The sequence below is a fragment of the Ciconia boyciana genome, chromosome 12 (genome assembly GCF_034638445.1).
Source record: "Ciconia boyciana chromosome 12, ASM3463844v1, whole genome shotgun sequence".
Taxonomy (NCBI): domain Eukaryota; kingdom Metazoa; phylum Chordata; class Aves; order Ciconiiformes; family Ciconiidae; genus Ciconia; species Ciconia boyciana.
In genome coordinates this window covers 2,975,339-3,003,288 of record NC_132945.1, presented here as the reverse complement: position 1 = coordinate 3,003,288, position 27,950 = coordinate 2,975,339, and the positions used below count along the sequence as shown (strand labels likewise).

At 41.8% G+C, this 27,950-nt stretch overlaps 1 protein-coding gene across 7 annotated transcripts in view; it reads left to right on the top strand.

The window, feature by feature from the left end:
• Positions 1-10,095: 10,095 nt before the first annotated feature.
• HDX (highly divergent homeobox) overlaps positions 10,096-27,950 on the top strand; it is a 48,573-nt gene continuing 30,718 nt past the window's right edge. For 3 of the 7 annotated variants that reach the window (XM_072877177.1, XM_072877178.1, XM_072877173.1), the window contains exons 1-3: positions 10,096-10,221; positions 19,089-19,235; positions 23,815-24,939. In XM_072877177.1, coding sequence (XP_072733278.1) covers positions 19,089-19,235; positions 23,815-24,939 — 1,272 coding nt within the window. In that variant the 5' untranslated portion in view covers positions 10,096-10,221. Of the gene's footprint in view, positions 10,222-10,655; positions 10,834-18,836; positions 18,944-19,088; positions 19,236-21,242; positions 21,375-23,814; positions 24,940-27,950 lie in introns of those variants that run through there. The other 4 variants (XM_072877175.1, XM_072877176.1, XM_072877179.1 and 1 more) reach the window with 4 other exon arrangements.

Sequence of the window (27,950 nt, the reverse complement as noted above, 5' to 3'; positions counted from 1 at the left end):
TTTTACTCTTAATATGCTGTGTTAGGGCACAGTGGAGGCGGCTGCTCCCTGGGGGCCAGCAGTAATGGGTGCTCCCCACAGGGCAGGGTCTCACAGCCAGGACCGAGGTGCCCCGGGCTGGAGCTGGCAGGGGGTCCTGGGCTGTGGGGTTGGGAGAAGAAAGACGTCAGAAAGACAAGACAAGAGTATGTCAGTCCCTTCCAGATGCCACTGCGCCTTTTCTAATTCGAATTGTTAATTTAAGTGATTTTTTGAGTCATTCTAGGCGAGCGAAGACACTCTCATAAATCAGTGCTATCCATCTATCCATATATGCACTCGAATAACCCAAGCTGTTGCGTGCTTAATTACAAATACACATTTGTTTGAGTTTTCAATTGGTATTTTTAGAGGAAACCAAGTGGCAAGCTGACTAAGCGGCAGGAGATCGTAAGCGTTGGTGGTGCAGGCCTTATTCTGACTCAAAATTGTTGCATTTGAGCATATGCTGGAAAAGCAACATACTCCAAGCTACAGGTCTCAGTTGCATTTCAGAGTGGCCTGACCATACGTGTCACTGTGCCGCTACAGAGGAAGCACTTTCACATCGTTCTCCACATATTCCCATCTGTATGTGCTAGTGCATTTTTTGCAGTTTTGCATTTACTTAGGAAAAGTCAGTTTTCAGAACAAAACATAAGCTAAATAAGACTCTCTTTAGTGCAATGCAGAGTTACCCTGGTTTTATTCACTGCAGAATACAAGAGCACAACTCACACCATTGCTGACACTGACATATCCACTAATGTAATCCTACTTGTTTTTACTTACAGTCATTCCAAGTAATATTAAAACATTCTCCTAAAGTATATCTGATAATAAAAAGGACATATTAATGAGATTATTGAAACATGAAGCTTTAAAGAGGGACTTAATTTTAAAGTCTACCAGTGCTTTTCTGATCTTTAATTCTATTTACTATATGGAAAAAAATAAGGTGGAATGAGAATAAGTGATGAATTGTATTGGATGAAGCAACAAGATTCCTAAGACAGAAGACTTTGGGGACAAAATGGATCAAAATGTCCATGTGAGTGTAAAATATATTATTATTTTACAATGAAATGTATGAAATGCATGAAATACATAATGAAATACAGATTTTTCATTGGAAAATACAGAGATCAAAATTAGTTATTGATACTGATGAACACTGATGATTAATATTAATTAAGGTTTCATAGCTGGAAATTCCCTGGTCAGCAATACATTGATACTGTCAGGAAACTCAAATTCCCACAGCTCATCTTTGGTGCATTAAAACATGATAAACACAGTATTTCTATCATCTAAAATACTGATTGCTTGAATTACAAATGAGTGGATCACTCTATATGTGAGTTACCCCTGGTCTTTTAACACAAAACATCTATTGCCAGCCCTTGTCCGGGACAGGATGTTAGGCTAAAAAGGCTTTTGATATGATCCAACACATTTGTCCTGTGTTCCTGTATTCTTACCTTGCTTTAAAAAGGAGACAACTCTATTTCTGCACCCAGTGCTGCTTTCAAGTGCATCACCACAGCAGCACGGCCTTATGATAACAAGCATGGGTGACAGCAGCTAGGCCTGTATCTAAAAAAGATTCGGCATCCTGTCTTAACTCAAAGGAGATAAAAGGGCATTTTCTAGATATGGTTGTTCAAGAAGAAGCATCTATTAGGAACCCACCAGTACAAACAATATTGCCAGCAGATAGATGCAGCGATTGGGAAAAGTATATAACCTTCCCCTCCGCTTAAAAAATCTTCCCTTTAATGTTACATCATTCCATTTTATCTGGACTGAGATTAAACAAGATTATATGTATGGAGGAAGTAAAACAGACTGGAAACAATAATGTAGTCCTACCACAAGTAGGATTTCATTTAAAGAAATTGTTTAAACAAGTAATGATTAATACAAAAGAGCCTGCAAAGCTTTGAAATGCCTGTCTTCTTTCATGAAACAGGTAATTTGCATTTAAACCAACCCCTCTTTATGTAGATAAAATAAAATGACAGAGTTAGTATAGAGGGAAAATTATTTGGCATCAAACCATCAATACTTCAATTTTATTGTTATCTCAAAGACAGAGATGGAAGATTACTTTGTAAACATATTTCTTAATAGGATAATTTTCTAATGAGTGATAGCAGTTTGTGACAAGATTTAATCTTACACAGTCTTTTTGCAAAATATATGTGATGCTATGGGATCAAAGTAGGATATTTTATCTACGAAAGACAATGGCTCTCTCCCAAGGAGGACACTTCACCCGAGATACTTGGTCTCACAAAACCTCAGGAATTGTGCTGTGCTTTTAGAAATATTCACAATAAAATATTTTTGTGAAACAGTTAAGGATGAAGATGTGTTTTGCTATAGACCAGAAGAAAAACCCAAACTCCTGCTACTCTCACGTTAAAAAAATCATAAACTGAGGAACTGACAGTTCAGGAATGCAGCTGATTTTCCACTTCCAAAAATGTCAAGGGGCAAATCAGTGTGACATACGGCCAGCCTTGTAAGATGGCAGATGGCAGAGTTAATTGTAATACTGAATGAAAGGTGAGGAACAATTTAAACACTTTGATTTTGCAGCCTAAAACTTTTAAGACAGTAGCGCTCTTTCGTAGTGTGGAACACGTGCTTTGTAGGACAGGTGTGGTGCAACCGCATTACGAATTACGGGATTATGCAGTAAAGGCTGCAACTCTTTGCCTTCTCTTGAACTCCCACCTGCAAACTGATAGACGGATCAATCAAGGATGGATGGAAACTGCCTCATGGATTTCCTTACCTTCTTAGATTTGGTAGTGCCAGAACTGGCATTTTTAGCTGATCTTGTACTTTTGGGAACACATGAAGGTCATGTGAAGGATACAGGTTTAGCAAGAGGTCCAAAGGGCTCATAGTGGGGTTTATATTGTGTTAGTCATTCCATGCTTTCCTTTCAGGAAGTGATTATGGTAAACAGGTTTACTATTTGCTCTTCCACTTCAAAAAGTTTCCTCTGAATCCCTCAGATTTTCACCCTTCTTATTCAACATGAATGTGGAGCTATTGAGGAACGTCAGAGGATTTGTACTGCTATATTATTTGCATGCTTCATCTCATGGTGTCGTGGTTTAACCCCAGCCAACAACTAAGCCCCACCCAGCCGCTCACTCACTCCCCACTGGTGGAATGGGGGAGAGAATCAGAAGAGTAAAAATGGGAAATCTTGTGGGTTGAGATAAAGACAGTTTAATAGGAAAAGCAAAGCAAAACAAGGAATTCATTCACTCCTTCCCATGGGCAGGCAGGTGTTCAGCCATCTCCAGGAAAGCAGGGCTCCATCACGTGTAACGGTGACTTGGGAAGACAAACGCCATCACTCCGAACGTCCCCCCCTTCCTTCTTTCTCCCCCAGCTTTACATGCTGAGCATGACGCCATATGGTCTGGAATAGCCCTTTGGGCAGTTGGGGTCAGCTGTCCCAGCCGTGTCCCCTCCCAGCCTCCTTGTGCCCCCCCAGCCTCCTTGCTGGTGGGGTGGGGTGAGAGGCAGAAAAGGCCTTGGCTGTGTGTCAGCACTGCTCAGCAGGAACGAAAACACCCCTGGGTGATCAGCACTGTTTCCAGCACAAATCCAAAACATGGCCCCATGCTAGCGACTAGGAAGAAAATTCACTCTACCCCAGACAAAACCAGCACACGTGGCTTTTATCTTCATCTTTGTTTTTATGATACTGTATCTTTTAGAATCAAATCTACTCTATATTCCATCATTTCATATCTTTCCCTTACTTTGGCTTGCTGTGACTGGGGAGAAAAGTTAGCTTGACTAAATCAAACAAGAAAACAGAACCAGGGAGAAACACTTGAAGAAACTGGTGGATGATGGCTATTTCCTTTATTCCCAAGGACTAAGAAAAACCATTGTGCTTATCATATTTTTAGAGGGAAAAAACCCCCACTTTTCAGGCCCTTTCAGGCCGGTCAGGGGTACAGAATACAGGTGAGGAGCTGGTGACAAGGGGGATGGGCATGAGCTTTAGTGGACATACAACAACAGTGGGGACCCACAGTTAGAAAAGAAGGAGCAGAGGAATGTCTGCTTGTGGGAGACCTGAGCAAATGGGAAAACCTTCTGAACCTCTGGAGAAATAGAAATCAAACAAAAGGAAAGTGCTGCCTAACCTAATAAATGCTTTGAAGATTCCAACTCAACATTTTCTCAGTTGCTTTTCCAAAAAATCACGGGAAATAAGAATTGCTTGTGCATCACCTTTAGGTGAATCACCTTCCCAATTGAATTGGGGTTATAGTGGGGTGTTAAATTACCAAAAGAGGGGCTGTATGGATTTGCCAGGCCATTTATACTGATACTTGCTATCACAAATCATGGTCTGCATGAGCACGATGAGAGCCGTACCCATCTCGTTTTGTTCCATGCACCTCTAGATTGGACTTAGGATACTTCAAGTAGTAGAAGGAAAATTGTGAGAATAATAACGTAGGAAAACTGGAATGGAGCAAGTTTCTATAATGTTCTGAAAGGCAATAAAACTCTGAAGAGTTCACTCAAACTGAAAACATACAGCTGCATCCTGGCCTGTATAGCCAAGAAATAGAGGCATCCAAAGGAAACCGGACGGCTTCAAAAAGATTTACTGGTTGTGGGGTATAAGTTTTTATTACTTTAGAAAATAAATACCCCTCCTTTCAGGAAGTCTGTAATAATGAAGTCTGAAACAGTAGACCGGTGGATTCTGTACAACAGGCATCACTATCCAGAAGAATATGGGATTAATTTGTAAAAGCTCCTAAGAACAGGTCAACTGCATAGGCAGGAAAAAAATTATGGGTTCCCTCCCTGGTTCTTTGCTTCCTTCTGTCTTTACTGGTTTTGTTTTCATTTTTATTTTTAAAAGATTTTAACTTGGTTTTGTACTATAAAACTCTCTATGCTAGGAATATTAAGGGGTGGAAGATAAATATTCAATAATTATCTCCCTCTTTTTTTTTTTTCATTTTTGGTGTATAGCATTTTTATGTGTTCCACAAGTTCATAATTTTCACGGCTCACCGTAAGAAAAATTCTCAAAGGTAATAAAAATAAAAGGAAACAGCATTCCTGATTTTCATTAAAATATCCCAAGAAATAAAAAAGTGGAACAAATCCCTAAAATATACAGACAGCCAGGCTCTTTTGCATTTTTTTTCCACAAGCACCAGCTGGTTTTTGCATACTAGCATAAGGGACATATTTGCAGATTCACTTTATGGGAGCTTTGTTTATGCATTGGGTGAGGATTAACAACTAATTTTAATTAATGTGGCAAAAACAAGTTCAAAGAAGACGGAAAATTTGTAAATCTCATAAGACCACTAATTCTGGCTGTGTTCTTAGATGCAGAAAAGGTGCCGCACGGAATTTTCCATATTAACATTTTTACTAATGTTTACATTACACTGTAATCCTTTCTCCATGACTATTTCACAAGGAACCTCCTGATTTAGCAGATCTTTAATTACACCCTTGTGCCTCCCGGTCTTTAGTGCGTCTCTACAACCTTTCTGTAAAACAGACAAATATCACTGTTGTCATTCCAAGTGTTCACCAAGCAGGAAACCCGTGGAAGAGCAGGCAACTGAACCAAAGGGCTTGCTTTTCGGAGCAACTTATACCTGTGCAAAGCCAATGGCATCGATATGAAAAGAACGGCATACACATTTTGATGGAAACACGTAAATGAATAACAGGCAACTTGGATCTTGCAAGAATAAATCACGTCAAACCGATCTAACTTTCCTCCATGACAGAATAACGAGCCTTGTAGAGACACGAAGCAGTAAACGTTATATATCTTGACTTTAGCAAGGCTTTTGGCATGGTCAGACGCGGCGTTCTTGTAGCAAAGCTGGGGAAACAAAGCCTCAGAACTGGCTGAGGAACTCTGCTCAGAAAACTGTTATTATCGTTTTCTGACAAAAGGAAAAGGGGCAAGTGGGATTTTTGCTGTGGTCAGTCTTGAGCCTGAAGTTTAATGAATCTGTTCTGAGGGTTTCCCTTCTCAAAGATTCAGGAGGAATGTTAGCCAAAATTTCCTCGTGGGAGGACAGCCAAGCACTAGAATAACTGTGGGGTTTTTAATATGGGATTCTTCCATACTTTTTCACAAGCAGAAGTTCAACACTGTTCTTTTTGGGGACAAGGGGACAGATTCAATGACAAGATGAGGTCCCTTTTTGGCTGATGCTGTATAACTACATGATTTAATGCCTTACAGCAATGTAACAGGCAAATGACTCATTTTGAGATCAGGAAGCATCACACCAAATTGCAACACAAATTGCTGGTGAAACATTCTTGTGCTCCTTTCCAGCCCGCTTTCACCCCTCCCTGAGACACCGCTGACTCTGTCAGGTCACCCTCAGGCCTGGCTTAGAGATTATATCCGTTCAGGCGTCACCAGAATAACGGCATAAGGAATTGAGTAAAGCTGTCCTAAGCAAAGTTTCTGTTAAGTGGGTTGGGTTTGCCTCATTGGCTTTCTTAGTCTTTTCTAGATTCAACAGAAAGCCAAGAAATGGAAGTAGCAGCCGTTGCTCTAAACTGTATAGCCAAAATTGTACAGGTTCATCGCCCGGGGGCCACAGACCAGCTCCTCTCTCTGGGATGCTTCTGGGGCATCGTTCTAGAGACCTCTCTTACCTGCACGATCTACCACAAATCTGAAAGTGTATGGACTGCTGGAAAAGGAGGAAGATCTCGGGATAGGGGAAGAGTGTTATCATTGTGTGCTTTTACAGTTGGGTTTCTGCCTGTGGAATACAAAACAGGGCTTTTGACCTATTCCATATCCCGTGCAGGAACGACGGGACAGCCGCGCCCCGTGGCTGCCGTCAGAGCAGGGAATACCTATGCACAGCGCTTAGAAACCAGCACACGTATTTCTGAGAAACGCTTTCTCTGCCACGTAGGAGCAGTAACCCACACTGAGCTAAGTAACTAATAGTAAGCCGAGCTAATTAGTTTAATGAGCTAATACAAAGTAGCTACATCAGAGAGTCTCGCTTTGATGCTAATTCCCTCACATAAGGAGTCCTTTTATGTTCCGGGCTACTGTTTAAACCACTGGACCACTTTGCCAGCCCCTGTTAATTTAAATCTGTTATTAATGAATGAGAAAGCATGTGGAGCTGGTTGCAATAGAAGAATATTTGTTTTATTTCATCCTGCCATAGTTTTTCCTTCAAGGTTTGTCTCATTGAGAGGCAATACCAGGGAAGGAAGTAAGTAGTATAAGTTCTTTCTGGAGCTTGTCACTCCGCTGCTGCACAGCAGCAGCTTTTTTAACCTATACGTTCAGTTTACTCTTCTATATTGTAAAGTATGCATTGTTGAGCGCGCCTCTTCTACCCTGCTCCTACCACTAGCATTAATATGTTTTTCCACATTTCCTTTACCTCTTTTTTCTTTTCATATTTTACTTGCTGGATATAGACTTTGCTTAAGCTCTTAGTCTTACCTTTTATACTGAGACAAATTTCTGTTACTGTGATCTATAAATCTTTTATGTGGTCACAAGTCTGCGTATTAGTTTCTTTGATAACTTCAATACACAGCTGATGTCTCCTTTAAGAATGATTCTATGACTTTTTGATATAAACTATAGAAAAAGCACCTGAGCCCCTTGTTAGTCAGATAAGAGCCCTTGAAATATTACTTTCTATTATTCGACATTTAAAAAGAGTTTAATAAGCTGTATTTTATCAAACACCACTGTACCTTTTTCAAAGGATTTTAGAGAGAGTGTCTCACCATTTTTGTTTCCCAAGCCCCAGGTAATGTGAGAAGAAAATGAACCAAATTTCTCTGGAATCATTCCATGGCGAGTTCCAAAACAGTATTTTCCATAAAAGTGGTGTAGGGGTTTTATGGTTGCTCTATTTAATTTTTACAAGGCGAGTGTTTGATGGCACACAGATAAAGGGAATACATCTAGGGGAAGAAGCAGCATAATACAACATTTAGGGTTTAAAATACATGGACTATCTGTAAGATCCTGTTATTAACTTCAGGGTGTTTACTACTGCGTCTAATCCAATACAGTTGAGGGCTGCTACCCAAAGGGACTCCCCCTCCTCTTCCTCATCCTCAGCTGCTTCCTCACGCTGGTTTTCTGTGGTGGATCGAGTAACTGTGTTGCAGCAGGCGAGCTGTATCGACGAGCTGAGCCAGTAGGTACCCGATCCCACCCAGAAAAACACCATCTTTTCAGTTGGCCCACCTCATTCACCCAGTTCCCTCTGCACCGCCCCATTACTGGGTGGGACACAAAGGAAATACCGTATCAATATAGCTGATATATTATCCTAATTTGTTGGAAGTATGCAGAGCTCTCAACATCAGCTACACCAGGAGAGATGTGCGTTACCAGAGGAAAGCTGGCTTGGTCCGTCCTCTGCTTTATAAAGCAGGAAAGCTAAAGTGAAGACTGGCGCTTTACTGAAACAGTTCCAGTAATCTAAGATCTTTAGCTCAGATTAAGCTTTATTAATTGATCGACTGACTTTCCAGAGTGGTGAAGGAAATGTAATTACAATGTGGACAGAACATGAACTACTATTCAACTATTAAAGGATGCTCTAGAAGGAGGTATTTTATTTGTGGATGACCAAACATTCAGTGCATCTTGCTGCTGCACGGAAAACCATAGAGAAAACTTTAGCTGGCCAGAAACAGAGTTAAATATGCCAGAAGTCAGTGTTAAAATTTTTAAACAATATAAATAACTTACTGTAATTTTTAAATAAACATACATATTGACTGCTTTTCTCCTCCCTGCCTACAAATAACCAGTAGCGATTCATTTCGATCCTGCAGAAATGTTTACCAATAGTTCTGATTAAAGTAATTGCACAAAATTAATCGCCTGTTTTAATATTTTAACATTGTGACTTACAGCGTAAACTACTCTGGATCGGGGCACGGCACATCTAGAGGCTTTGTAATTAAGACACCAAGGCTTCAAATCTGATCCAGGCTTCTTAGTGGTCCTACAGCCGAGCCAATAAATAATGACTTCATGTGATTGCTATCACATAATCTGTCAGTACGGATGAGCGGTATCGGACTTCCCACTCGTTTGTTGACCAGGTTTCCTTTCGGATGGGAAACCGAGCCCGAAGGAGGGCTGGCATCGACACACCTGGTTGTACCATGGACGCCCGTACCAAGGCAGCGTTACGAGGGTGCTCAGTTGGCGTCGTGCTGCTCCTACCATCAACTGGGACCAAGAGACGGGCGAGGTGTCCGGCCTCCGCGAGGGCACGGGCTCTGTGCTGCCCACCTGAACGGACTGACATTTCCCTTCTCCCCACACCAAATGTATTCACCCCACGCGATGAAAAGTTTATTTCTTGACTGCCGTAATGTTCACCTAATTTAAATCCTGATCCTTCCTGCAGCTTTTCAGATTTTACCAGACACACCTACCCGTCTGCCCAGGGCAGCACAACAAAACACGGCTGTAAAACGCGGCGGTATACTTTATTTAGCCGCTTGTTCACTATTTATTTCTCTCTGAAGACGCTGGTACCGCTTTACACGCGCGCCGTAGGCATTCCCACGGCGCCCACCGCCACCCGCCCGCAGGCGGGGACGCCGGACGGGCCGCCGAGCTCGGGGGCGTCCCGAGCCCGGGCAGGTGAGCGGGAGGCACCTCAGGAGGGGCCGCGGCGGGGCACAGCTGCCGCGGGCTGAGGGCGGCGCGGCGTGGCCGGCCCCGCCGCCGGGGCACAGGCCGGGCGGCGTGAGGGAGGCCCGGGCTGCGCGCCGAGGGAGCGCCGCCGCTGAGGGAGCCGAGCCGAGCCGAGCCGAGCCGAGCCGAGCCGAGCCGAGCCGAGCCGAGGGAGCGGCGGGGCGGCGCTGCCCCCTCCGCCCGCCGCTGTGGCGGCCGCTCCCCGGCGCGGCCCCTCGGCCCGGCGCAGGCTGCACCGCGCGCCCCCCCGGGCGAGGGGCGGGGGCGAGCACTGTCCCGGCCGGCGCTGATCTTACGCTCCCATTGGCCGCTGTCTGCGCTGACGTCACGATCATGATGAGAATTAATGATCGGAGGCGCTGATTTCATTGTGTGACGCCGGGACCGACCCAGCCGAAACCGGCTGAATCCGGAGCCCCGAGCCCCCCGGACCAGCCCCGCGCAGCACGGTAAGCCCGGCGCGCTGCGCAGGGGCGGTGGGCGGGCGCCAGGGAGTCCCGGGGGAGCAGCCGGCTCCCCGCCCGGGAGGGGCGCGGCGGGCGGGGAGGAGGAGGAGGGTGATGATGATGATGATGGTGGTGATGATGATGATGATGATGATGGTGATGATGATGGTGATGATGATGCCCCTGGGCCGGCGGCCTGGCGGTGGGGGAGGGCAGCCGCGCGGGCTCGCGCTCGTAGACCCACCTCGGGCGCGCAGGCGCACTACGCCTCCCCCGGCGGCCCCGCAGAGGCAGGCGCTAGGCGCCCGGCGCCGCCACCGCCGCCGGGGAAGTGCGCATGCGCACGGCCGCTCGGCGCGCTGGGGGGACCGCCTGCGCCGTCTCGGCCGCACTGCGCCTGCGCACTGTTCTGCGGCCCTGGTGCCCTGCGGGGCGAGTGGGGCGCATGCGCCGCAGGGCCCCTGCCCTGCCCGCCGGGCCGTGGGCCGGGGTGGTCACGGGTGTTTCTTTCTGCTGTTTTCTCCTCCCCGAGCTCTGGGTCCCCTTCTTACCCCTCGTGTCAGGGCAGGGGCAGCTCCTTGAGGCTGGGCTGGTACAGTTGAAGGCTTTGGAGGGGTAAGAGGAAAGCTTGTCATTGCCTCACGGTGTGAGGCCTGTGGGGCCCACCCAGCGGCAGGTGGACACCCGCGCATGAGTGGGGCGGGAGGTGGCCAGCAGTAGGGAATTGTCAGGGAACAACTCAAAGCTTGTTTCCCCTCAGGACTTGTACCTCTCACGGGCCATATCAGCACTGTTTTGGTGCCAAACACAGCCAGTCGTGGTGGCAGTTGAACAGGGTGTCCTTTTGCTGTCAAATTTTAGCCCTGAAGTGTTGAAAAGGGAGTGAGGAGGAAGAAGTGCGCTGGCTGTGCAGTCTGTGGCGTTCTGGAGGGATGATGGTGCTAGGGGAGGTCTCACCTCTGGAAGTGCTTGTGTTGCACGTAGGCTTGCCCCGCTCTGGGGAATAACAAGCAATCCCCAGCCCTGTGCCCCTGCATTCTGTTTGCCTAGAATTTCTGGTATTATAGCTAAGATTGTATGTAACCAACCAAAAGCAGTTCTGTATCCTCCAAACTGGAATCTTGACGCAGCTCACATCTTCAGAGTAAAACTGCAGTTTAGTATTCCTTTCCTTTTTTCTGACATAGATCTTACAAATGCTTGTGTACATGCTTAATTTAAAACGTGGCTGATCCAGTTGAAGTCAGAAGTCTCATTTGCATGAACAAAGTGGGTTGGGATACATAAACCTGCAGAGTTGTGGTCATAGGTTATTAAGTTACTGAGAGCTGTCTAATTTGTCCCTAATAAAGAGCTGAATTTTGTAGGTAGAACTATAATACAATATTACAAATGCTGGACTTAGTGAAGAGGAAAGCAGTTGTGCTGTGAGTCGTGGATATTTAAAAGTAGTTTTATGAGCTGGTCTGTGTATTACACTTACCCAACCATAAGCATAATCTACTATGCTTACAGTTGTGTGGTTGTAACTATTTTGGCCTGTGCAGGAGGCAGTAACCTACAAATTCAGATTATTAAATACTGTTGCTTGATGTACATCCAGTATCTCCACACATGGTGTGTAAGTTGGGAGGTGGGCTGGTTGGTTGGTTTCTTTCCATGTGGGGTGTGTAAAAAAAAAAAAAAAAAAAAAAAAAAAAAAAAAAAGGCGAGCTTTTGGCAGACATGGAAAGTGAATTAGGTGATTGCTGATACAGTTCAGGTTTCTAAAGCTGTAGTAATAGTGTCACTGCTGCAGTCTTGTTTTATTTATGGGTATAGTAGCTTTCTTCCTCTAGTTGCAGTTTTGTCTCAGATTTATATTGGCACCGAGTCTTGTTATTTTGCACCACTGGGTGCGGAGGGAGAGAAAATAAAGAAATAAATTTGAGTGTGCTGATTTTCTTATTGTACCTGTTAAGGATTGACGGACTAAAACAGTAATAGGCTTACAGGCTTTTATAAGATTAATTTTTTCCAAACAAATGCTTGTTTGTTGCTGAGGTTAAAGAAAAAAAACCTCTTGGAAACTGCTTGTTCCCTTTTATCACTACGTGTTAACCCCTGACAGTTTTATAATATTTTATCCCATAAAGACTTTTACACTTAGTTACTTTGTGGTGCCTTGTACTCTGAGTGAATATTTTTTTATAATTAATTATAATTTCACATCCAAGACTGGTTTCTGTTACTGTTTGAAATGAGAAGAGTATCGTTAAGTTTTTATTTCCTGTTTTTCAAATTAATTAGTATTAATGTAGTATTCTGTAAAGACTTACCTTGTAAGTAAGTTTACTTGGTTCAGCAATCTTAATGTTTAGAGACTTTTTGACACTAAGACTATAATGCTATACACTGTAGGCAGACTTTAGACCACAGAAATTTTCTTTTCCTTATGCTGCTGCTTTTTTCTTTTTTTTCTCTTTCTTTTCCTTTCTTTTTTTTCTCTTTCTTTTCCTTTCTTTTTTTTCTCTTTCTTTTCCTTTCTTTTTTTTCTCTTTCTTTTTCCCTCTCCTTTCTTTTTTTCTCTTTCTTTTCCTTTCTCTTTTTTCTCTTTCTTTTCCTTTCTTTTTTCTCTTTCTTTTCCTTTCTTTTTTTTCTCTTTCTTTTCCTTTCTTTTTTTTCTCTTTCTTTTCCTTTCTTTTTTTTCTCTTTCTTTTCCTTTCTTTTTTTTCTCTTTCTTTTCCTTTCTTTTTTTCCAGATCTTTCAAGTAGTCATTGCAGAACAGCTAAGTAACTCTTGAATATTTCCTTTTTCTTTTTTTTTAGTCAGGGGATCATTGATACAGGATTATTCCCAGTTTCTTATTGTTGCTCTTTCTTTTGTGGTACTCCTTAACACCAAGTTGTTTTCATTAGTTTCTAAAAATACATCTCTGGGCTTCACCAGATGTCCCTGGAGAGATTCTTAATTTTGGATGTTGAATAAAGTAACTAGAGTGGAAGGACCAGGCATTTGCAGCAAACTGTGTGCGATAATTGTTACATTACGTAGCTGTTTCATGAAGCAAATGCACTACTACTTCAGAAGTAAACTGGGCTTTAGTTCTTCCATGTTCTCCCCTCTCCACTTGTGCTCGCTCTTGCCACAGAAAGGGAAGGAAGGTGGATAGTGTGGAAGAAGTTGCTCAAGCAGCTCAAGAAGTCTAAAGAAGTTCAGCTGTAAGAATAACCTTAATCTCATCTAGGAGGAGCCAATGTGACAGGTCGCAGTGTGTTAGTAGGATTGTCCTTCGTGAGGCTCATACTCAGCAGTCACGGAGAAACTGAAGGGTGTGGAGTTCCCGTCTTCGTTCCTATCACTTACCAGCCTTAGATCTCTCGCGTGTCTCCAGTGCCTGACTTAGCACTTGGACGACATTTACGTCTCCTGAACCACCGCATACAGCAAAGGGATTCTTCTGCTACTATGATAATTTTTTTTACTTAGTATTCAGTTTAGAAAGGGAATGAAGAACAACATCTTTATCTTGATGGGTTTACAGAAGGTTGAGTAGTTGGAGACTACCAAAGTGGAAAATTGAATTATATTAGTTGGCCTAGGACACGTAGCAGGGGTGAAGCAAGTACTTACAGGAAACCTGCTTTTTCATTTGTTATAAATTGTTCTCCGCACTGCTACATAGACAGCAACATACTTGGCCAAAGCTACCTTATTTTATTAGCAGAACAGGCAGGCATTGAATCCTTAGAAATACGGCTTTGCCACTCCTGTCTTTTACTGAAGTGAAAAAAAGACTTATGTTCATGGAATTTCAGTTTGCATATTACTTTGCCTGAATTTAATACATTTCACAGAGTTCTTTTCTGTAACAAACTCTTTCCAGTGCCAATGTGTTGCCAACCAGCTGGACACCTGGCTTCCCAAAGGCTCAAATGCATGTTTTCTAAGCTTGGCAAGTCAAGATTAAAATGAAATTATGATAAAAATCCATGTGGATTTCTAACTTGGAGTCTGAGGTTCAAGGCAAACGTGAGAAATACTGAAGAAACTGGAGTGCTTCGTAGGTACACAAATTGGGAAAAAGAGTTTCTTTCCTTTGAAGTTAACTGCGATTGTTCTGAATAATACTGAGTCCACTGTGAAGGCGTATGACCTGCTGATTCTCTTGATACTAATGCGGCTACCTTACTGCTTAGTGATGTCAGCACTCTGTAAGTTATCTGTAGTTTGTATTTCCACTGACTGTCAGGGATCTCCCATATTAGAAAAAAAGTAAGAATTAATATCTTATTTTGTAGAACCTGTTTAGCATCAGTTTTCATAGTTACACTTCTCAAAAAAACCAAAAAAAACAACGAAAAGCAGTGTAATCCTTTGATGAATCTGGTATTAATCTGTATTAATCTAGTTTCAGAGACAGTAACGTTATACTCTTACAGATGTTTGAATGCTCAATGTACTTAATGTAGATAAATTGCTAGGTCTGACAGGTGTGGAAAGTGAGCAAAACTTGTTACCTGTGAAGATGGGATGTGCAGAGTCAGCGCTTCATGGATTAATGTGGTGGCTTTGGACTTTGTGGCTTTCTAGTGGAGCTTCCAAACATTCAGTAATTCGTTATTCAACACAGGGTACTGGTTTAAATATTCTAGCTAAGCACTTAAGAACTGCTGATAGCAAACTGATATAATCTGTAAAGTCCAGATGGAAATACTATCAGTGGGCTTTTAACCTGCAAGAGAAGGAATATTGCCAAATGTCCCACACACTAGTGTGAAATCAGTATGCCAGTTATTGTTTTGTCCTGCGGTATTGAGATTGAATGCTCGGAGATTGCTATTAGTAGTAGAAACAGTAGTAATGATCTCGTGATCTTTTATACCTAGTTAGAAATTATTATGTAGGCAGTTAAAAAGCAAAAACCCTTATGATGCTTAATTTCCTTTCTCTTGTTCTGTGTCATCTAAGATCTTCACGCGAAGTCGTATTTCCTGCCCGGCAGTGACCAGAGCATCTGTCTTCTGAGGTTGCACTACATCTGCAACCCAGACAGCAAAATCCACCCTGCAGCTTCCTGGGGGCCGGATGGGTTTGCTGGGGCTTTAGTCCCGGCGTTAGTGCTGTATGTTGAGGTTATCGCTTCTGCGCTGTCTGGAGCTTAACATCTACTTGTTAATAACCATGTTGTACCAAGCAACTGTAGCATAGTTCAGAGTATTACGGGATGTAATAGAATGGCTTGTTGTAGTGGACCTGTGGATCTAGTGGGTTGGTTAGCTTGCTTTGAGTTTAATATTTTGAGAAGAATTTGGACCAAGTTTTCTGTTGGGCAGATGCAGCTGCCTGCATAGCCCTGCTGAACATTATGTGTGTGCTCTGGTTTATTCTGCAATTTACCCCTAAATTTCTGTTGCTGCTGGTAAAAAGCAGTTTAAAAAAAAAACCAGGGATTAATTAATTGGCAGAGCAGAACGAATAAGATTGATTTCCATAGCAGGATAGCTAATGATATTTTAAGAATATTTTAGTGTCCCTTCTGTAGTTTTGGTAAATATGTGTATAGACGGGGGGGCAGTGGGAAATGGTACAGAACTGTCTATTGACTTAGGATTCAGTATATTTAAAACACAAAAAGCATTAATAAATTCTCACCTGCTTATTTGGAAGTCTAGCTGTTGGAATGTGAACTCAAGTTATAACTCAGTTTCCCTAACTCTGTGTTTGTAGGGTCCTGCAGTCTGTTTATTTAAATCAGTTTCTAATGGCCTCTGCACAGATCCTCTGAGCTGTACTTGACTGGATTCAAGGCAGAAGTTACTAAGGAATCTTACCAGCATTTTGATTGGCAGGTGTAGTTTACAAGTGATTAAAATAAACTGCAAAAATGAGTTGTTTATTGAACCAGACCATGACACCTCTTGAGCTTAGCTAGGCAAAGTCTGTCGTGCAATGCATATAGGTTTATCTGAAGATCAAGAGATTTTGACAAAATGCTCCTCCACCCTGTCCTTATCTAAACTACAGATGTGAAATACAACAATGGAAGTATTTTACGCAGAACTGACTTTAGATACAGAAATCCACATAATTAAAAAATGTGTCAAGGACCTGACACACGTCTTCACTTGCAAGTTCACCAGGTCTGATTCTAAAAATTTATCTGGCAATTGGAGGAGTCTTCATCGCTGTTGAACTATTTGGAGAGCATGCTTCTTTTTGATGAGCCTATGTATAGAAAAGCTGGAGCTATTGGATGACATACTTCATCTGGATGTGGAAAGATAGAAGCTTGATAACTATTTCTGATGAGGTCATTTGTGGGAACTGATCTCAACTAAATAAAACAGGACCACTGGTACTGAAAGAGTAGTAAACACAATTGTGCAGGAGGAAAAAGAATCACAAAATCAACTCTTACGTATTCTTTATAAGTAACACAAATCAGTTGGTGGCTGAATCGTCATGCATATCCACATGGGAGATCTGAAGACAGTTCTTAACTTTTATAAAGCAGATTTTTATGAACTTTATTGATTTGTTAATGGGCTAATAATTGTCTCCTCTGTTGCTTGCTATAGATTTCCTTAAACAGCGGAGTATTCAGAGCAAGAGTCTTCTTTCCCCAGCTCTGACTGTGACTGAATACATGTTCTGGGGGAGGCATAACTCGGGCAAAGTGTGACTTGTAAGGCAGCTGGTAGTGCTGCATTTAATAATGCACTAGATTGAGAGGGTAAATAAGAATTGGGAATAGAGGTGAAAACATGATTGAAAAATCGTCTTCTGTTTTAAGTATTATTGACAAGAAAACAGTAATTTTTACAAATTGGTAGTTAGTGATTTTTTTCTATTGTCTGTTGACATATAGAGGAAAGTAAACTGTCAAGTCAAAGCTCTGGCCTACAAGCATTTTACTACAAATTCTAGATGTTAATCTTTTTCTTTAGAGAGGCCTGTCAAACTCTAATATCCATTACCATTATGTAGTATAATCATCTTGATTAATAATGTGAAAGGAGTTGGGTGTCTGCTCATGCTTTCGAGCCCTTAATAATTTTGTTTGCTCTAAATTAGATGCAGTTCTTGTGCAAAGATTAAGTATATTGCTACTCTCCTTTCCATCCAAAATTTTCAAAAACAGTAACTAAAAGCTTGGTAGCTGCAAAGGGTTCCCTCATCCCCTTTATTTTCCTACAAGAGGATGGTACCGTTTCTTATTCTTTAGTTTGTTCTGCATTATTTTGATGCATGTACTGAAAGTAGTAAAAATAACTTGTGGCTGGTGACTTTTTTTTACTTTCCGAGACACGAAGGCGGATGCAGGTTGTTCCTGGCCAGCACTTGTGGTGTCTCAGCTGGTGGCCTCCTGTTTGGGACAAAATGAAGGCCCCATTCTGGAAATCCTGTGATGATGGGACTCTTCTTTTCTTACATATAACCAGAGGATTATATTCTTTGCCTGTATAGACCATATAACAAGCGCATAATACTTCAGTTTGCCATTAGGGAGTCTCTTCTGTACTTGGTAATACTCAGCCGTTTGCTTTTTCCAAGCTAGGGCATGAATTTTCATGTATAACAAAGCTGTGTCTGGTTTAACATGTTCATCAGACTGCTGCTGAAGAGCCTGCCTCTGCCGTGGCCCGGCATAGCCCTGTGCTGAGCCTGGCCGGGGCACGGCCCAGGCGGGGATGCGGTGAAGGGCCTGCCTCACGGCCTGCCGTGGGGCGATGCTGCTCGACCATCAGGAGTGCGTGGGCCTGAGGGCAGGCTCGCAGGGGGAGCACCGCTCCCCGGCTGGGCCCCGGGGTGCCCAGCGGCCTGGGCCGTGGTGGAGCGGCTGCCCCAGCACGGGCTGCGCGGTCCCTGTCTGCCCTGTCCCCACGCAGCGAAGCTGTCTCATGGCGGGGACCCAGTGCTGAGCTGGCTCAGCAGGCTGAAAACAAGACCTGAGGAGTTGCTGTTAGCCTGGGAGGAGTGTGGGTCTCTTCGTCCTGGTTGAGCGTGCTGAAAAACTCGGCACCGCTTCGGACAAAGAAAGCAAAGCGGCAGGAACGCATCCTAAGGTCCTGTAGCCCGCATTGGCTTATGCCCCTGTAAAACAACCTTAAGTGTTCTTAAGAAGCCTGATTTATAGCCTCAGGGTACAGTTTCACAGTAGCTTGAACCTTTCTAAACGCAGGCTGTGATTCGGGTGGTCCCTCCTTCGTGTTAATATTGGTGCATTAGCATTGCAGTGGGCTGGACCACCTAAAGCCCTTCTCTTTGGTTTTTTTTCCCCGAGTTGGTCTTCAGTTCTGGTCCTTGATCTTTGTGACTTTGCAGCTGGGAAGAGCCGGTGCTGACACAGCAGAAGGAGTAGCATGACCAGCCATAATGGAGTGTAGGATTTGCTGAAGTTGGAGACGGTGGAAACTTTACTCGTGCCGAACGGTCACCTTTATTTCATCTCAGATTTTGTCTTTTTTTGTCTTTTTTTTTTTTTTTTTGGTAGGGGAGGGGAAACAGACCTGCTAATATTGTTGGAGCTGCTGGTGTTACTCTGTTTTGCCTAATGCCTTTTTTTTTTTTTTAAGGGAGAAACTTTTTATTTGAAACTAGAGGCTCTTGGACTTAGCAACACAATGTAATATTTATTTATGAAAGGCTGTCAGTGTTGTTCCAAACATGTAGTTCACCTATTCAACTTGAGTCTATCACAAAGGAATCGCTAATGCTGACTGTAACAGGTTTTTTTGGAAAGTAAGTAAAAGTGTTGGTAAAGGACTCTGTAAAGAAAATGTGCCAACACTTAGCGTTATCACAACAAGCATAAATGAGAGCCTGTGCATTCTGCAAGTATTACAGTTTTTATTCCAACTTTCAGAGTATCTTCTTTTATTTTTAGATGAATCTGCGTTCTGTATTTACTGTAGAACAACAAAGGATATTACAGCGTTATTATGAAAATGGAATGACAAATCAAAGTAAAAATTGCTTTCAGCTCATATTACAGTGTGCACAAGAAACTAAACTGGACTTCAGTGTAGTCAGGGTAAGTACTGAGGCCTTCCAAATTTGTATGTTAAAGTTATACACATTCATTTCTTTACGTAATATATCTGTAGAGGACTGGAGTCTCTAACTTCATGCTTGTCTTAAATCAGACTTCAGTACGCGTGTGTGACATGTTCATTTTTATCCAGTGAGCCTGTTTATAGTTTGTTTTCGCTGAAATGTCTTCACATGATTGCTGTATTTAGCAGGGGCCTGGATTGCACAAGGAGTGATTTTTGTTTGTTTTGGATTTTTTGGTTGCTGTTTGTCTCTTGTTGATGGTGTTTTGGTTTTTATTTATTTATTTATTAAATTGCAAAATAGATTGCCCTGTAGAAACCTTGTGCAATGTATTGTATCAAAGAAAGGTCGTGTTATTAGGAAACTATTCTTAAACAAATTTCTGTAACCTAATGTATTTGGGGGAATAATTGTGGAAGTATTTCTTTTGACACACTCTGTCACACTTGTATTCCATGTCACAATCATAAATATTGTGGTCCCTCATGGTTAATTACAGTGAGTACATTATTTTCTTATAAAAGAAGAATGTCACTAGTGCTAACAGGAGCTCTTCCAAAGTCTATGAATTCCATGGGAAGGGAATTAATAAGCCCTTTGTGAAACAGTAGACAACAAAATGGCTGTTGTCTCAGAGCAGAAATAGAAATCATGAAGCATTAGCTGAAAAAATAACAACGGTAGTGGAGCTACCAGGAGTTGCTGCAACACTGGACACTGAAGAGGAAGAAGTAAGACCAGTCTAGTTTTTTTTAAGTGGTGTACCAGTGGTATATTGACAATAACAACCCTTCCTGCTCCCTAATTCTTACCTGTATTCCCCTCCTCAAAATACTCTGGAAATACTAAAACTTAGTGTCTCAGCTCTAGGTGGTGGGAAGTTCTGAAAGTCAGCCAGAAATTCAGGCTCCCTGGAACAGACAAATGGTTGTAACAGGAATCTGGATGCTGATGATGCAGTCAGGGCCTATTTTTCTATTTTTATTCTGATTTAAGGACCTAGAGGAGGCAGCCAGTCTCTCCTCACTTGCAGTCCTCATTCACTCTCCATCTTCATATTTTCCTTTCCCTTTCTGTTTCCCTTAAGGCAATAATGTGTCATGGCCTTTTGCCTTTAGTTTTCTTCCCTTACTGAGCCCTTACTTGCAGTACTTAAACTTTCCTCCTACTTGTGAAGTGCAATGGAAACAGACCCGGCATTTGTCATATATTTTATGATCTTACCTTTCTCTTCTTTACACCCCTCCTTTCTGCCTCTCCTAATCCCCTCCTTTTTTCTTTCCTTTTTTTTTTTTTCCTATAAACTCTTGGACAGAGATTAGTACTTCTTTGCACAGTGTCTAGCAAAATGATACTTGGGTTGCAGCTGGCACTTGTAGATATGACTATAATAGGAACATGAATTCCCTAAATGTAACTGTTATAATTCAAATGTCATAACTCTATGAATATATTCTTTCTCCGAATCAGGATTTCTATAGCCTTGTCCCCTAGAACTACATCCAGTCTTTTCAATCTTGAGCTGGGTTGGAAAAAAGACAAGTCCTATTTATGATTTGATGTAAACCTCTACAGATTTTATTACTGCAATACATGAAAATATGTGTTCCCTTTCAAAATTAGGAAATGTGGTAGAGTTACTCCTGGGGAAAAAAACCTAGCCCTCTTCAAATTTAATAGAGATGTATTCTAGCTACGTCAGGTTTGAATGGCCTAGTTTAGTTCATTACTATTGGCATACTTCTACTGGTTGCTTTTTGACTTTACATGAAATGTGAGCCATGTGACTTGATGAAGTACAAAAGTTCTCCGAGTCTGATTTTCACAGTATCACTGAGTGCTGGGAGCAGCTATCAGGGAGGTGGTGTGGGGTTCTCCCCATAGTACAACAGCAGATGTCAGAACAGTTACAGCTTCATTATTCTTTTACACCTCTTGACACATTTCCTGAGGACACTTTATTTTCAGATTTAGGGTGGAACTTCTGGTCAAAACTAATGGCCAAGCACCACTGACAGTCCTTCTGTGGTGTGTATCTGGATTGTGGGACAGTCTGAAGTTCCAGCTCTGCCTGATTCAAACTGGAAATGTAAAATCAGGCTCTCTTACATCCCAGGTAAATTTCTTAGCATCTGGGTTTTTGTTTTGTCATCTCTTCTGGGAGCTTCTTCTCATCCTAAATAAAAGTTAAGAATTTCAGTAATGCTTCCAGCATTAGTGAAAGTGCTCCCCAAACTTACTAGTTGGGGAACTGGATTGAAACAAAGATTCACGGCCATTTTCTTAGGATGTTTTGTACTTAATGACTGCTCTGTCACATCCCAAATTAATACCATAGCCATCAAGCTAGTAACAATGTGTAGCTTCCCTTTCAGTCTAAGAGCATAATTTCACATAATTCTTCTCTGGGATAATGTCTCACAGTGCTAAAAATGGGAGGTTTTGTACTCTTTCCCTTCTCCCAGCTGTGCAATTCTTTCTCTCCTTCTTTCTTCTTGTGCTGATCATCTCTCACATTTATTCAGAAGAACCCAGTTCAATTTGCTAACCTCACCAAAACTTTTGTCCTTTTTGCTTGTTTGTTTGTTTTGGTTTTGCCAGTTCAGTTTTATGCCTTTTGGGGGAGTTGCACTCACTGCTCCTTCAGGTGGGTGCTTTTGGTTAAATGGTGGGATTAAGAAGCTGGGGTTGTGATCAGGAGAATGGGACTTGTTCAGCAGTGGCAAATCTAACTTGGGCTGTCTCATGAAACTGTACTTTAATCCCAAGTGAACAGCAATGGTAGTAAGTTATTTGCATTTCTTTGAATGCATTTCTTTTCAGGAAAACCATGAGAAAAACTTCAGATCTTACTATTATACAGTTGGGGGTGAAATCTCTTTTCCTGGCCCAAAATTTGCAATGTCTCTATTTAATTATAATTTCTATCTTGAAAGTTTACTGACTGAGCAGAAATTACAAAAAAATAAATTTGATCTTCTAAATTTGTTCTATGCAATAAAGGAAAGAAACTTGAGATCTGTGGCTATAATTCCTGTATTTAAACTTGCTTTTGAGAAGAAAAAATTTATCACTAGTAACAGACTCTATTGCATGCAATAAATCATGCCTCAAAGTAGGCATTTTATAAAATTTGTCAACAAAAATGAGTAGAATGGAATGGAGACTTCAGCATACTTCTGTATGGCAGGGATGTGTATTTTCCTGTAGAGAGATCTTACTTCCTTAGCAGGTATTGGTATGCGAAGAAAACTTTCCTCCTTTCATGTGATGAGGTGGAAACCCAAGATAGGTACTCAGGGCAGTTTGCTTGTTGTGGGGTGAAGGTGTTTATTGATTAAATCAACTGGTTTGGGTTGCTGAATGTTGAGATCTTGCTTTGGTTTGTTTTAGGTGTGCAGCAGATGATATCCAGTGGTACAGAAAACTGTTTCACCATATCTCTATATGTGTATCTGATCCTTTGCATAACCAGCATAAGCAGATGGAAAAGCTTATTTTTTGTTCTTTGGCACTTGTACCCTGCTCGCTTATGCCCTCACATTCAGTACAGACATGCTGTGGTGACAGAATTGAGCAAGTCTTGTCTCTCTGATCATGAAAATTGCCAGGAATAGTTAGGTGGTGCTTACGCTTCCAGTGTTAGAGCTGATGCTTCCACCAGATTAACTCTTTATCTTGAAATACTGAAGTTAATGTTACTCCTTCTGTTTTTTTAGCTATATCTTCATGTGTTACTTGCAGGACAGGCTTTCCTGTATGTTTAAAACAGCGGTACTTTTTAACCTGTGCACAACTGCCATTGTACCTGCATTTTTCAAATATTTTTTCCTCTACTATCTTTTACACAAAACCATATACTGTAATTGTCACTTGCGGAAATATCCATAACAGCAAACTTCTGTTGGAGTGTAATCCCAGTAGTCCTAATCTTGTCTATCAGTGTCTTTCAAAAGCAGGTTTTGACATCAGGTCTTGATTTGTGCAGCTGGCAGAGGAGGAATTAGTCCATAGGTCCAAATACTTCACAAAATTATTTTGTAATTGACTAACAGAAAGAGTTCTCCTTTTTCCTCCTCTCATCTAAATTCAAGAATTGGCCGTTTCTGTCCGAGGCAGTTTTGAAGGCTGTATGTCTCAGTTATCTTGTTACAAAAGTTTAGCTACGTACCTCGGTGATGGTTCTGCATCCCAAGGTGCTAAATATTGAAAACTTAAATTTGGGGGAATTAGCCACAGTGGTGTCAATGAAACAAATCTTAAGGGTAACTTCAGGACAGGAGGCATGATACAGTCTCAGGGGTTTTGAGAAACTGGGGCTTTAGAATTGAGACTGGGGTTCTTGCGTTAGTGTATGAATCCCAAGCATGAGAGGCAAGGATTTCCACCCTGTGTTTTTCAGACTCTGCATAATCAGTAAATGATTTACATATTTGTAAACTTAGGTCTCAACTTGAACACTTTACATTTCATCAGATCTGCTTAAAAATGGAATTGCCTAATTTTTCTGCTTATTTAATGCTTTGTTTTGTGTTTGTTGTCGTTGTTGTTTGCAGACGTGGGTTGGCAATAAACGAAGGAAGATGAGCAGCAAGAGTGCTGTAGAATCTGGAGGCACTCCCCCAGGGACTGTCCCTACTACTCCCTCAGTACCTCCAGAAGCAGCAGTTAGAAATGTGGTAAATATTGCTCGATCCCAAAGTCAGCAGTCTTCTTGGACCTCTTCTAATAACGATGTAATAGTTACTGGTATATACAGTCCTGCTAGCTCATCCGGTAGGCAAGGATCCACCAAACAGACAAATGCTTCAATGACAGAAATACATAAAACCTCTATTCCACGACTACCAGGAAAAAGCGATACAGAGTTTCAGCAGCAGCACATCCCTATAGGACGACAAGTACCACATTGTAAAAATGCTTCCCTATTAGTAGGGGAAAAGACTATTATTTTATCTAGGCAAACAAGCGTACTGAATTCTGCGAACTCCATATATAGTCACACTAAAAAAAGCTATGGTGGTTCATCGGTCCAGACCGCAGAGCTGGTGTTACCTCAGAAACCGATGATATGCCACAGACCCTGTAAAGCTGAACCCGTGGGATGTCAAAGGTTACAAAAACCGGAACATGCAGCTCTCGTATCGCATGTGCCCCCTGGACAAAGGGCTAATACCAGGGACCCGTCTTGTAGCACGCAAAACCTGGAAATCCGCGAAGTGTTTTCTCTGGCGGTTACGGATCAACCTCAAAGGATTGTGGGAGGAAGTGCGACACAGAAGCATTGCTCGGTGGAAGGCAGCTGCCTGTCCATCGCGATGGAAACTGGAGATGTGGTTGACGAATATGCCAGAGAAGAAGAACTAGCATCCATGGGAGCACAAATACAAAGCTATTCAAGATACTGTGAAAGCAGCAGTTCTGTTCGAGTAGAGAACCAAAGTGCAGCCTTGTCTGGGCCAGGAAGAAATGTGAGCTGTGGTTCACAGATGGTGAATGCCAGGGACGTGCCTGACAATATTCTGTATCATAACAGAGACTACCATTTGCCTGCACGGACCTCATTACATACAACATCCAGTACATTATATAACAGTGCTAATCCATCAAGAAGTACCTTTTCTCCTCATTTTACATCTTCAAGTCAACTGAGGCTGTCACAAAACCAAAATAATTACCAGGTAATCTGTCAATTTATCTCTGTCTTCAAACCTTGAAGACAAGGTTGTAGATAAGTACTGTTTCCTTTGAAAGTTGGTAGCTAGTAAGCAATAGTTGGTAGCTAGTAAGCAATAGCTTCACCTTTCTGCAGGCTGTGCTCCATTTACATCTTTCAGTAGAGATAATTCCTTCTTAAACAAAAGTGCAGGTAGGACTATAGTATGGTAGCACTCTTAATCCGTATAGCTGAGCCTGTGGCTGCAGTGGGTAGCTGTATATTAAAGATCCGTGTGGGCTTCATAGATGCAGTAGATAAACTTTGGTTACAAGAGGATCATACCTATGACTGCTGATGCATGCTCAAGTCTGTGTTGTCCTGACGTGGCTTGCCAGTGCATGTCGCAGCGATACCCTTGGTGTTCCTCTGTAGACATACTTCACATGTGGCACAGGGCAGAACATGGGATCACGCTGTCGTTTGTGTGCTGTACAGTTGCTTGCCCTTATTAATGTCAGCTTGGATTAGCTCTTCCATCAGCAGTAACTGTACCCCCTGTGCAGTTGCCAATCTCTTGGACCTGTTTTCTGCTAGGGATTAGGATCTCCTGTGAGGTAGTTAAGATGATGGGAGACACTAAGTGAGCAAATATTCTTCCCCTCCCACAGCATCTAATTCAAATATCGGTTTTACATTCAATCCCATTATTTCCTCATCCTGTACTAGAGTCCCTTCAGTGATACTGAGAGGGGAAAATTACATGCAGATAATTGAAGAACTAAAAGATGTTCAGAAGAAGCTACAACACTGACACACTTACATTTTTTTTATTTTTTGTTGTAACTAGAGGAGAGATAGTTGTGCAGGAAACATCCAAATTGATTTTTTTCATGGATTTTTATGTCACCTGGCACGACATAGTCTAGAGACACTGAGATAGATAAAAGTCTTAAGACTGACAGGATGTGCTACTGCGTGTGTTCACTTTGTGCATTTGCCTGTTATTACCTTTTTAATTTATCCTGAAAGTGAACCATGTAAACAACATACCATCTTTTCTTGTGCATTGCTCACTAGTATAGGGAACAATACTTTGTGAAGCTTTTTTTTTTCTTTTTTTCTGACTTGTTCCTATCTCGTGAGGATTTGAAAGAAAGCTTTTGAGTCAAGTTAAGTGCCACTTTTCACCAGAATTATTGCTTTTCTTGGTAAACCTGAGGTTCGAGGATCATATATACTCTGGAGTAGATACTATGTAGTAGATGGGGCATCTGCAGTTCTTATTTATGGCCTTTTCTAAGCTAAGCACTTTAGATGAGCTGTTCTTTCCGTTTCTCTCTTCTCTCAGATAGTCTGTCAGTATTTGCTATTACTGTTCTTACCTGAGTTATAAAATTCATTAAATGCTGTTTACTTCTGACATCCCAGTTTCATAGGAGAAGAAAAGCTGTAAATGTGCACATTTGTTCAATAAAGGGCTGGTAAAGCTGCAAAAGTGCATACAATAGGGTTAAGGAAATTTTTCTTAAGTTTCATGAAGTGAAATATATTACTGATACCTCCAGCTGTATGCTCTTCGTACTTTATTTCACTCTTTAAAAAGCATCAATGAGATTTATTTCTTACTACTTTTTTGAATTTTTTAATGCAATTTGAAATAACTTTGATTTAGGACTTTTTGGGGGTAGGGACAAAGTCTTTTCAAACAGCTAGAATGGTTCATGGTAGGTGACATTTTATCTGTCCATGTGGTGTGATATGGATCAGAACAAGGAGATCTCTGTAACTTCCTTTTGGTTTTGTTTCTTTTCCCCCTGCTATAATAACGTACCTATTTATTTGATAAGTGAGAAATTCATCTGTGCCCTGTTTGACTTCCATGCCTGTCTCTGAGACCCTGTTCTTTGGATTTGGGAATGTGCCTTGGATTGAGGGAGCTCCTGTTTCCTGTGGTATCCCTTGCCCTTCCACGGTTTTAAACCTTGGAAAAACTGGGCAGGTTGTTATTAATTCACTTACTGCTGTAAGCATTCATGCTGTGAACCTCTGAGATGACATGCTTCGGTGTTAGAGAATTTATAAGGGAAGGCAAAAGCTGTGGGGTCAATGCATATAGTATCATGGCTCTGTGGAAGCTGCAGAGGAATAGTGTCCTACAGCTTGGCCAGATGCCATAGTACCTTGAAGAAACAATGGTGCTGATTTCTCCAGATCACGGCGTTCCTTGCTGAGAGTTTTTAGCATGTTCCAGGACAATGCAAGAGTTCTGTATCTTAAGAGGTGTTAGTGTATGACAGTGACGCTTCCAACACGCATTTATCACGTTGACAAGAAAATTTCACTTACTGCCTTCGAAGTCATGTGTAACAAATACACAAAGTGTACCCTGCTAGGCTGATAACGTATTTTGTTGAAATCATCAGTTCTGCACTAGTTTAAGGCCCTCCTCCAAGTCCTCCCCTTAAAATTAAGTCCAGTCTGACTGCTATTTCATGTAAACACTGCCCTTATAGCTTAATAATATTTATATATTAAACTTCCAGAGACATAGATTTTGTAACAGATGCTGTCTGAATTCTTCTAGACTTATGCAGGATGGCACTTCTTTTGTATGTAGTCAGTTTCTCTTAATTTTATTGCCCGTGTTTAGCTGATTTATCCATCAGCGTAGGAATGAAAATCCTTAAACTTAGCGAAATCTTCCTAAATTTAAAAATAGATTAAACCTGAGCTACGTGATTATTGGAATAGTTAAACATCCAAGCAGATGCTTCTTCAAAGACAGGACTGTGTGATTTGTGTTTTGATGAAGTAATTACTGTTGTACATTGGTGGGGTATCTAATTAGCAATTAGTTACAGCTTCCTTACTGGTTCAATTAATCAAGTTCATGTTAGTGTAACTTAAGAGTAAATTTAATAAAGTGATCAATTTTAATGCCTGAGCAGTTTCAGTAAACAAATTGTTCAACCTACTTGCTTTTCTTAGTTTGGGTTTAAGCGTATTGAACTACAGAGGCTATTCTTGCTGGTC